We start from the raw sequence: 12,745 nt of genomic DNA, 5'->3' as shown, positions 1-12,745 counted from the left end.
ACTTATTCGATTATTGTGCCAGAAAATTATTATTTAATAGATTATAGTACATAATTTACATATTAAATTGACTTATTAATTTCAATTATCATTTCTTAATATGTAATTTTATCTATGAATTTGGCAGACCAGAGTGAAATAATCAATGTAAAAATATATATTATATTTACATCAAGATTTAATTAACTTATTCGATTATTGTGCCAGAAAATTATTATTTAATAGATTATAGTACATAATTTACATATTAAATTGACTTATTAATTTCAATTATCATTTCTTAGTATGCAATTTTATCTTTGAATTTGGCAGACCAGAGGGACAGTCCAGGCACCACCACCGATCAAGCACAGAGAAAGGGGATATAGTATTTCCTCATTTAATTTACAGCTGGATGTTTTTAATTGTTTTGCAAAATATTATAATTTCCTTATCAATATTAAAGGATTATCAATCTACAATCATTTTTAACATAATTTTTTATACCTGTGTTTTAACCTAATCTGGCGTTTATTCACACGCCCTATGCACAAATTAACAATGTGCTGATATTTAAATGGGCGGAGTTTAAACATGACAACAGCGTATGATTGGATGCACGGACAGTGACGTTACTGGAATGTGACCTTTACTTCTTGACCTGGTTTTTCTCAGGTCAAATTGATTTCCTCAAACGAAAGCAAAACACTGTTGATAAAAAAAATATGGATGGAAAACGGTAACGTATAATCTACGATTTCTTTAACTTTGTACAACATAAGAAAGTGATTGGCATATTAACTGAATTATTTAGATATTTATAAATTAAGAATTTTTTAGTAATATTTCTTGACAATGCTGGTATGTCTATTAAATCTACCATCATCAGTGATGATGGTTTGACGGGTAGACAGCGGAGCTAGGCTATGTCTAGGCGGATGGCCTACCCTCCTTTTCGGCCTAGCCTAGTGGGAATCCCCTTTACAGGCGAGTTCTAAAAAAATCTAGAGAGAAAACGAAAAATATAGGCCTAGACCTTCAGTCAGATAGTGTGCCCTAAAGTTCTAATATTTGTTAGTAATAAAGATTGACAGTAATAATATATAGGACTAGTAGCCTACTAGTGACAGTGTTTATTATTTATTTGTCAATTTGATTGGAGTATTGACATTAATTGTTTACTCAATTAATTTTTAATATTAATTGCTATATTTTAGTTGTTAGCTTTCCAGCGGATGTTGGAATTCAATAACTATTTTTTTTTTTTAAATGAGCAATTCAATTGAATTTCTTGAAAGATTTCTTTTTCAGGCAGCATACCTACTGTATGTATTTAATATGTGTGTATTTTTTTTTAGGTTGAGGAGCTTGGTATCTCCATCATCACTTGTATTTTTATGCTTGGAGCATATTAGTGACAATCTAGAAAAACATTGCAAAGAAATTTCACTATCAGATTGTGAGGGTATTAACTCACAGTTAGTGTTCAGACACCAGGATGTGTTCTTGCACTCCTCTTTAGCCGAATGTCTTTTACAAATCTTGGCCAAGAGGCATATGCTCAATGATCTGGTACTAAGTCTGTTTTCAAATCCATCCACAACTCAGTTGAGCAGGGTGAATATATCGGGAAGCTCTGCCACGCTAAGTGGTCTAAAAGCTCTCTCATCCCATAGAATTACCGACTTGGATGCTTCCCGTTTATCGAATGTAAACTTTACAGATATTATCGTTGCACAAGGGCAATGGACACGAAAGAATATAAAATCTCTAAATGTCAGTGGTTGTACATTTAACACGAACCATACAAATTTCTGTATTGTTATACCTCTATCACAGTTGAAATCGCTTTTGCACCTCAACGTAAGCTACACTGAATTCAACAATAACCTTGGCTTAGAAATGGTTGCTGAGAAATTGACGAATCTAGTGAGCTTAGATATATCGGGTACTTACGTATACAATATTCAACCCCTCTTGAAACTAAAGCATACGCTACGATCGTTGATAATGTTTAAAACGCGAGTTCCAGAAAAGGACCTTATTCCAGTGTTAATGGAGCTCAAAGAGTTACGTTACTTGGATATTTCGGAAGATGCGCATCCAATGATTGACATGACTCAGAAACCCAACGTCTGCATGCTTTTGTTTACAGAAGTCAGTCTTCCAAATATTACTGGATTAGACATCTCAGGAAGGGACAATGTGCGAGAGAGTGCCCTTGTAGAGTTTTTAGACCACCATCCAAATTTGAAATTTCTTGGCTTGACAATAACTCAGTCTCTCATGCGGGATAATCACACGACGTATGAACTATGTGGGGTTGATTTTCTTACGGATGAATCACATCCTTTCTATAGGAAAGACTTACAGGTGAAAATATTCAATTTTTTTAAAATTTTATTTTAAACAATCAAATTTATAGTCATTAATTTATAGTTCACATCCATCCATGCAATGTTTTTATTGTAAATTGTAAACACCTTTAGCCATCCATCTTTGATTGAATGTGATACATTTTGTAGGTTTATATACATGCCTATGGACTTTCTAGGAGTAATTATGCAGAGACTGTGCTTACCACATGCATGCAAGTGGCGCTTTAGTCGCAGTACTATGGATAATCTTCTTTACGCTTTAAAATGCTAAAGTTCTAGTAGGCTTGTCTAAAGCTATGTCCACACTATCATATTTTCTGTGACAAGTATCTGTGATTTGCCTATATATGGTCATGATGATGTCATCACAACCATAATGGTATGGGCAATTCACAGTTGTTTGTTACATCAAACCTCATGTTTTCGACAGAGCATTTAACAACTGAAGCATTTTTTTTTTTTCATCTGTCATAATTTGCTGGTACAGGTGTCGGGTCATGTGACTGAAAAACAGGTGCTTGAGGGTCTGAGGCGCTACACTTCAAGAGGGCAGTATGTACACAAACTACTCTGTGGCTTGTTCAGTCTAACTCAGTATTTGAGTGAACCAAGGCCTGATATTGTAGAGGTGAGTATTAATACTGAGCTTTGTCAGAGAAAAGTGATCTTTACTGTGTACCATTTCTTTGTTCAGTGAAAGAAAGAATGGATGTATTCAGTGGTGAGACAGGCAAGATTTCAGATGCTGGCGCAGCCACTGGATGTGTTGTTCATGTTGTTTTCAGACAGGGTACAGCCTTACTATGCATATGGCTTGCATCACATTTCGTCAAGTGTTTTTAGAGTACTTTAACCAGACTTATGGTTGATCCCATTGTGTAGAATGTACAGTAGCAAGTAAAACAACTTAAGAAATATAATGATTACGGTATACATTTTTACCCATCTCTTCCAGCTTGTTCTTCCTGGTATGAGGGCTCACAGTATGCACCTTGGAGTACAGATGGCAGCCAGGTAGGCTTAAATTATTTTAATTATATTCCATCACATTGTTTATAGCTTCTTACAAGGGTGAATTTTCTTGATGCTTCTCCCTTCAACTCTCAATAAATATCCACAGATTTTTATCCTGTTGACTTGCTTGAGATTACCTAGCAACCCCACTAGTAAACCAAACCAACCGTTATGTGCATTTGAGAAATCCATCAAAATTATGAAATTCACCATTAAATGCTAGAATGCACCAGCTCCAATGAACCTCACCCCTAACCCTAACAGGTGTTTTTCCCCTGAACTCCACCAGGGCACCTAGACACCCCCACCCCTCCTAAGAATTCATGGACCATGTCTGAACATTAATTTAATTTTACAACATTTCACAGTATATTTTGTTGTTGTTCTACTGCATACATTTTATGAAGCTTTATTTCAAATGTTGAATGATAATAGACTTATGACAATAAAATATTTTTATAGTTGATATGTTTAGGAAAATATATATTTGTATTTGTGATAATATTTATATTTTTGAGTTAGATCCATAAAGCAATATTTTAATCACATAATTGCATTTTCTTTCTAGTGCTTGTCTGTATAACCTAACAAAACTGCAACTCGGGGAGGAGGTTCATCCTTCCATACTGAAGTCAATGATTGAGCTGACATTAAAAGCCATGCGCAATTTTCCTGATCAACAACAGGTAATCTTAAAAAAGTGATTTGTCATCAATTCTTTGTAAGCAGTAATGGAACCATAAGAAATTAGAGAATCTTTTGGTGAGGTAGTGTTTTAATTTTCAACTGAAAGCTGTTAACATGCTTATATATACAAAGTAACTAGTTCAAATATTGATATTACCGTATACTCGCATATATTGTGATCCATGTATAAGATGACCTCCGAGTTTGAGAAGGTTTTTGGACAATTTTTATATGTCAGGCATATAAGACGAACCCCTTGTTTCATTGTTGGTATTCCTACTTTAAGCTGCTTTTTATGGTCTTGATACTGCCTCTTGCTAGCTAAAAACGAAGCCATGTGTAGGGTCAACCTTCCAAATACTACCTTTTTATGGGCTTTTGATGTTCATTGAAATCTTAGTTCCTCACATTTAAAATTGTGTTTACATTTAGTAGTTTTATTTCATTAGTAATAAATTCATGTGTTACAGACGATCCGTGCATAAGGTGAACATGATTTAAAATAAAAATTTTCATGTGTTATGCCGTATGAGACAAACCTTGTTTTTCGATAGAAATTTGCTATTTTAACCTTGTCTTATATGTGAGAATATACAATTTATACCTCAACTCAGAATGTATATCTTTAATATATTGCACACATAATGTTTTTGTCTTTGCAGCTTCAGAAAAATGCACTGTTAACCATGTGTAGTGATCGCATTCTGCAGGATGTGGTAAGTTAACAGTTCTAATTTAAGTAATAATAATGATTGTAAGTTTTGTATAGGACCCATATCCATTCTGAAAGAGTTGCTCAAGGCATTTTCCCTGGTAAGTCCCTGGGCTTCATAATGAGACTTAGTTCATAAAGCATCATCCAACTTGTAACTGGCATCTATACTTGCTTTTGGATGCAAAAGAAATATTTAAAAATATTTGTTTTATTTTTAATTAGCATTTTGTTGTAATTGTTGTTGCTAATATTGTTTTTATTAATATTATTGCAATAAAAATAATGTTGATTAAGGGAATGTTGTTCTCTTTGCAGGATTTTGATCGCTTCCAAGCCTCTCGTATGGTCATGGATTGCTTGTTTGCTTTTGATGACCAGTCAATGATTCGAATGGCAGTTGCTATCTGCTCCATTCTGGCTGCCAAGATCTCAACTAAGCAGACAGCTGAACTGGGCACAAAGAGGAATATGCAGGTAAATGCCCTCACCACATGTTGCCCTTTCATTCCATCAATCAATTACAGTAATCAACCTCTTAAAGATAAAAATTCTTAACACTCTATTTTATAAACCTAATATACAGGCCTCTAATTATAAACCCCTCCAATTAAAGACCACCTCCAATTAAGTCCCATCTTAATAAGTCTTTTTTTTCTAATTAGAGACCAAAGCTGCTACAGACCATTGAAACCCAGGTCCCAAAAATGGTCTTTGATTGGAGGGAGGCCTGTATTAATCAATTCTAAATTTCACATTTTTTAATAAAACCACTTGTTTGTTGTTTCTTTCTAAAGAAATTACTGCAGATTGTTAAGCAGAAAGCAGATATGGAGAACGCTGACATAATCCTGAAATTTACTCTTAGCGCCCTCTGGAACCTGACTGATGAATCACCATCAACATGTGCTATATTTGTTAATGAAGGTGGCTTGGAACTGTTTATAAAGATACTGCAGGTGTGTGAAATTAAGATTTTAGAATGCATTAGATATTGAGGAACCTCCCATTGGTGATTCTGGAGACATCCCATTGATCATTCCAGGGACTTGCCAGTGATCATGCTGGAGAGATCCCATTGATCATTCTAGAGATCTGCCATTGGTCATTCTGGAGGCATCCCATTGATCATTCTGAATACTTTCTATTGATCATTTTAAAGACTTCCCATTGATCAGTCTATGTACCTGCCAATGATCATTTTAGATACCTCTTATTGATCATTCTAAATACTTTCCATCAAACATTCTAAAGACTTGCCATTGATCATTCTAAATACTTCCCATTGATTATTCTAGAAACGTTCCATCCTCATCATTTTAGTGATTTCCCAATGACCATACTAGAGACCTGTGTAATTGGTCATTCTCTGAACCACCATTTGAACATTCTAGGGAACTCAATTGGTCATTATAGGAAACTTACTTTGATTATTCTATGAACCATCAGGTAGTAATCATTCTTGGGAGTATCCATTGATCAATGTAGAGTCTGCGCATTTGGAATTTCTTTGGACCTTCCATTAATCAATCTAGGGACCTGCAATTTATTACTATTACTGATGTTTTTGTTAATGTTGTTTTTTATTTATTTATCATTATTATTAACATTATTTCTGGGGGGTTATTTTTCAGTCCTTTCCGTCTGAAGCATCTCTACAAACCAAAGTTCTAGGACTTGTCGTAAGTATATTATTATTTATATGTGCCAACATGCAATCACAACCACTTCCGCATAAACTCTAAGCAATGTTAAACAATGGAAGTCTCCTGACACCTGCCTGTTGTTGGGTTTGGGTTTATTCTTTGCAAAATAACATCAAAGACTATAGAACTGCAAGAGATCTGACTGGTCTTATTTTTGTATGCATGCAATGAAATTTTTAAAAAATACTACCATGGAGGGAGCAGCTTATTAAAATACAAATAGAGCTGGAAATTCGAATATGCTTTCTATAAGTCTACGTCAACTTGTGTGTTTTTGAGTCATGCATACTCCTGCCCGTAGGAATATGACCAGGAATAGGATGCTTAACCGAAAATTCAAATTGTACAAGGTACGAATAACACTTGACTAAACACAAAATTAAGACTTGTTAATTGACAAAATTTATTTTAAAAAATGATATAGCATATTAAACCAGATAATTATAAAGATAAAACTAACATTAATAATATTAGTCATACAATTTATAATAATAAGTAATATAAATGTTATTTTATAAAATGAAAGAGTTTAATGTTATGATTATTATGGAAATAACTTCAATATGTAGTAATATTAATAATAATTATGGTAATAATTATTTTACTGAATGGATGCTGCAGCGATTATAGTTGCCTTAAAGCCAGGGTCCGGAGGAAAAAACATTTTTTCAATATGTTATACAGCCTATTTTTCTAAGACATGAAAATGTTGTTTGACAGAAACTCAGGAATGGTTAATGAGATACAGATTTTTTTCAATATTTTAAAACTGGGAGAAAATATTGAAAATGGGAATTACAGCCCTTTTCCCCCAGTTTTTAAAAATTTATCTTGGAAAAATCTGTTGTACAACATATCAAAAGGGCTTTTCCTCCGGAGCCTGACATTAAGCCATAGTTATATCTTGTGTTGCCCGTGTTATGTGATTGCAACGTTTTAAAGATTTCTTTAAAACAATTTCTCTTTTTTAAGAACAACATTGCAGAAGTGAAGCATTTACGACACTTCTTGTTGCGAGGAGACTTCATAGACCATTGCAGGTTTGTTGGATTATCTTGTTTTGCTTTTTAAGCCAGGCACCCAGCAGTTGTTGGCTGACTCGATTCTATGACGAACGCAACCCGACAATGCGTGCACAACAGATTATTTTTAATGACAATTCATTCAGACTGTCACCAAAAATCGGCAGATGGCGTTGTGTAGTCTAGCAGTCATATAACACAGTTATTGCCCGGTTTTAGGCCTCATTTTAAGTCTTTACTTCCTTTCCAACCGAATGAGTTTGATTACCCAAATTAAAGGTGATTTTAAGTAAATTAACTTGTATGGGTGTAATTTTGCCCTACATGACGTGGAAATGTACCAAATACTCGGTACATTTGAAAACAATTGCGAAAAAAAATCGCAAGTTGTTCTCGGGTGGAACTCGAACCCACGATCTCCAGACCACTAGCCTGGCATCATACCTCTAGACCACTGAGCTTGCGCCTGATGGCCAGGGTTGAATTTCCAAGTAAGCAGCGGGTACTGCAGTGTTAATAGTAATTGTTATTGTCGTGATGGAATAATAGACAATAACTGGATTTGCGTCTAGGTGTAATTTTGCCCTACCTTAACTTGACTTGTAAAACATCGGTGATATAATAATTATAATAATCATAATAAAGATGTATTAAGATTCTACTTTTGCAGAAAGCTACTCGGCAGCGGGCATTTGGAAGTGAGCTATTTCGCAGCCGGTATCATTGCTCACCTAGCTCATGAGAGTGTTAAGGACTGGGGTGCTTGTTTTATGGAACGGGTTGAAATTCTCAATGCGTTGGTAAATATTTCATTTTGTTATTGCATCATATGTATATAGCAATAATTTTATGATATAGTAATTATAATTATAACTTAATATTTTATTTTAGTTTTTATGTAATTTAAATGTAAACAGTACAGAAGGAAAAACACATTGCTGACAATATCAGGTCTTATATGTTGTGAAGTTTAGTATTCTTTTCCTAATTAAATAATTAAATTAAATCTGTAATGATGATAATGATAATATTAGGTTGACAATATAATAATTATGTTTATTGTTGACATCTTTACATAGCATTCTAAGATACTATCATGGGAGAATCCAGAGAGTGAGATGGTGGCTTATCGGTCATTCAGTCCGTTTTTTCCATTACTTGAACGGTATGATACACCAGAGGTACAGCTGTGGTCTGTATGGGCCATGCATCATGTATGCACAAAAAATGGTAAGTACAGGAATGGTGGTTGTTCAACCTGTTTATTCCTATGTTCATAATGCCTGGTTCGTATTGCCAAACCACATGATCAAATTATCTGGTCATTTTATGCAATTACTGGTCCTTTTGTTGTATAGATAAGTAAAAAAGAAAGAAAATTATAATATGTATTTTTAGGTATGTATTACATAAAAAATGAATATTGCATAATAAATTTTAAAAACTTATAATAATTGTATATTATTATTGGGCCAAATAAAATAATTTGTTTGTTTGCCCTTCTTTTTAAAAAAATGATAAGTGGGGGGGGGGGCGGCGGGCGGGTGGAAAATACTCATCAGATGGAATAAAAATGACCAACAGAGGCCTAGAATGGCAATATCTTACATCAGACAATAACTTTAGACTAATTTGTAGGGCATCTGGCAAAAAATAGAGATAAATTCACTCATATTTTTTTTAATTTGTAAAGAAAAAATCTAAAAAACTTTTTTAAAGTTTTTTTGTTTTTCACCCCTATTTTTTTTTTCAGTGAGTTAGGGGCAGGTGGAGGAAAGCAAACAAACAATTTTTTTTTGGCCTTATATTAATATTTTTAACATTTAACTTCTTTATTTCCTAGCATCTCGTTACTGCTCTATGCTTCTGGAAGAAGGCGGAGTTGATATACTACAACGTTTGGTCAGCTCTTCTAGTGTCCACCCAGATGTCCAGGCCATGGCTCATAAAGTCTTACAGATACTTCTACGAACTAAACCCTTGCAAGGGTTCAAAAGCCCAGCTCATCAGTAAAGCTTGGCATGTTCTAACAAGCACATACCCACACACACACAACCCCTACATGGGCGTAGGCTGGGGGAAGCAAATTACTTCCACTGTGTGGGTTAAAGTACTAAAATGACCATTAAGTTTTCATTGGAATAGAGATTTACGTCTACATTTTGGGATTTATTTCCACATTCTCATCTTCCCCCCTCCCCCACCACCCAAGCCTACTCCCCTGCCTTACATGCAAATATTTCAATGTTTGATCATCTTACCCTTTGAATATAACCCCCCCATTACCCATATGGCATTGTTTTATAAATTAGAAAAATACCACCAAGCCCCTACCGTCCAATGCTTTTAAATTATTGAATATTTGTAACTAAATGATTATTAGCACGCACTTATATATTCTTCATATATGAAGACAATTTGTATAGTTGGGCTAATCAGAATTGTAAGGTATACCCAGTACAAATATACCTCTTGTGGCGTATACCGTTGTTACTAATATTTATGCATTTTTTGACATATTATAGTAATGGTCAACATTACTGTATCGTGTTCTTTATCGTGTTCTTAATAGGGACATTGTTTAAAAACTGACAGCCCTGCATAAAAATGGGATCATTTTAATGCAAGCTCATATTAATTTTTCCTTTAAAATGTTATCATCCTGATATCATCACAGTGATTGGTGGTGAGGTAGAATATAGATGGTTGTTATTGGTCAGACGTTGATATGCTGAATCCAAGGTAATGATCTGCAGTGTATTGAAGCTGGGAATGGGCCTCAGCATATTAAAGCTGACACTTGGCCTCTGTATTAGTAGAAGCTGAGGTAGTACATATATTGTAGCTGAGACCCTAGAGTGTATGGAAGCTGACACTAGGCCTTGTACTCAATCCAAAACCACACTTGGAAACTTTTTTTATATAGACCTTAGATGTGTATAAGAGACAGATATTAAGGCTGAGAATAGGCCTTAATACGTTAAAGTTAATGAGTAAAGTATGTTGCAGCCTAGAGTAGGTCAACGTGTTTGGAAGCAGAGAGAACTTGATTCCAAGGCCTCATAATATTGATGGTGAAAGCTTGGAGAACAGCATATTTAAGCCAAGAGCAGATCTGGCTTTGTTGAAGCTGAGATTAGGCGATTGAAGCCAAGATGAGGACTGTAGTATAATGAAAGAAAGACAGCAGTACATTGATGTTAGGCCTACAGTATATTGAGTCAGAAAGAAGGCTTAGAATGTTGAGCTGAGAGTACAATAGGTTTACAAATATACAGATTGAAGCTGAGTGCTAGTGTACACTCCCAGGTCCTATTGGAGACGACAGTAGTAAACTGAAATCCAGCATATATTATTAGGCCTATAATTAGTATACTAATACTTGTATTTAAGCCTAAAACTCTGTCCACACTGCAATTTTATGTGACAAACTTTTGTTATGTGCCCATATATGGGCATGATGATGTAATATTACACCCAAATATGGGCATATCATAGGTTTTTTTTATAGTGTGGATAGATCTTATGGTATATGGATGCCAAGGGAATGTCGTGTAGAAGAGAAGAGTTACAAAATGTTTAGAAATCTAAAGAGTGCAATTATTGAATGAAGCAAAATATTTTACTATTATAATGTTATAATATAATAAGATATAATGTTATATGATAGAGTTAGTATTTTTTTTTATGATAGTGAATTTGAATGTATAATATGCAGGATGTATTACAGGAGTTGATGATACCAAAAATGATTTCAGTTTTATTTAATTTAAGTTGTGATTTAAAATTTCGAATGGGTTTTTTATTCACACTTAACATTAATGTCACTTTATCTAATGCTAACCTTCAGGGAGCCACTTACAATGTTTTTAATCCTGTACTGATCACGTTACTTCGTCGATTGGTTAACAGATAACGTCTTATGTTATGAAAATGATTAGTAGAATCATTTTTTGCATATTTACGGGTTAAATCGCCTTATCTTGTATGTAAACGTAAAGTAAAAGGTTTGAAAACTGTTGAAAATAAATATAAAAATTAAGTAGGAAAAATATTATTGTGATTCTTTCTTGCAAATATAAGGAAATGTCGGAAAGAACTATTTTTAATGGATCAGGTAATTTTCTTAATTGTTATGATAGTCTAATCGTGGAGGTGAGAACATGAACGAACCAGAGCGCAGTCTTTAATGTCGCGCGTACAAATTCGATAATTCTTTAACCAATTAGAGCTGAAGAAATTATGACTGTGAACAATATACAGGATATTATACTTTACCTTGGGGAATTAGAAAGCTTATAAAATAACAAAACGGCAGCATATATGAGTTTCGTATTGAATACTTCTTGTGCGACCTTTTTTTATATTGAACTACGTCATTAATCAATAAAGTAGGCTTTAGAGTTTGCAGCTAGCGATTTTAACAATGTACAGCGAAAATTATTACCTCGTGCCATTGTGTGGTCCCTACTGATATAACAACAAGCTAGCAACTACACACGTCTACCAAGTCTGGATGGTCTGTGAAACAATTGCCTATATCCACAGAAATATAGAACTATTGAAGTGGATTCTTATGCCCACTGATATACTGCTAATTGAAAACATGGTGGAATTAGGATAGCATTCTTGATAGCGACAATAGGTCTATCGCATCATCTCAGAAGCGACCTAAAACCAGCACCAGATAGAATTACCAGTGGATATTATTATTTTCAGTGTGTACATGAGTGTAAAATCCTCCTGATCATTACGCGTTATTATCATAACTTGGGTTTTATTGGAGCATAAACAAGTTTACACAAAGCGAGTGTGAAATTTGATGACAGTTCTGCTGGACCTGAAGGCTATTTATGAAAATACTTTCAGAAATGAAAAGGCATATTATTTAGTCGGCTTGCCTGATATTCAGAAACCAAATTCAACGCTTCTAAGACATCAGATCTTTAAAAAAAATAAAATGTCACAGCATATTGAAATGGAAGATTGGGTAAGCGGTAGTAGTATAGCCGGTAAGTGCCAAGGTAGTCTGTTACCCCTTCGTTGGCAATGTCTTTTAGGTTTTGTTTTTTCAATAGTGTTAACAGTGGCGTAACCAGGGGAAGAAGGTTTTACGGTGCCTGAGATAATTAAACAATATAAGTTTATTTAGACGTTAACAGCCAATATGTGGTGCAGTCGTGGTTATCGATATGGTCCGTCCCTAGTTTTGTACCATGCTCTGGTCCCTAGTTCAGTATTGTATTG

At 34.4% G+C, this 12,745-nt stretch overlaps 1 protein-coding gene across 1 annotated transcript; it reads left to right on the top strand.

Moving 5' to 3' along the window:
- Nucleotides 1–574: 574 nt before the first annotated feature.
- LOC117106314 (protein zyg-11 homolog B-like) lies at nucleotides 575–10,375 on the top strand. Its single transcript, XM_033247686.1, has 13 exons — nucleotides 575–718; nucleotides 1,338–2,352; nucleotides 2,845–2,985; nucleotides 3,313–3,371; nucleotides 3,940–4,057; nucleotides 4,721–4,774; nucleotides 5,089–5,247; nucleotides 5,568–5,729; nucleotides 6,405–6,452; nucleotides 7,449–7,516; nucleotides 8,169–8,298; nucleotides 8,578–8,728; nucleotides 9,342–10,375. Exons 1-13 carry the CDS (start codon nucleotides 705–707, stop codon nucleotides 9,509–9,511), a joined length of 2,289 nt encoding a protein of 762 aa, XP_033103577.1. The 5' UTR covers nucleotides 575–704; the 3' UTR covers nucleotides 9,512–10,375.
- The last annotated feature ends 2,370 nt before the right edge of the window (nucleotides 10,376–12,745 follow it).

This window comes from Anneissia japonica, unplaced genomic scaffold, assembly GCF_011630105.1.
Source record: "Anneissia japonica isolate Jap-2015-1 unplaced genomic scaffold, ASM1163010v1 scaffold287767_len825999_cov190, whole genome shotgun sequence".
Classification (NCBI taxonomy): domain Eukaryota; kingdom Metazoa; phylum Echinodermata; class Crinoidea; order Comatulida; family Comatulidae; genus Anneissia; species Anneissia japonica.
The sequence above is the reverse complement of the archived record's forward strand: the minus strand, read 5'-3'. Positions and strand labels throughout refer to the sequence as shown.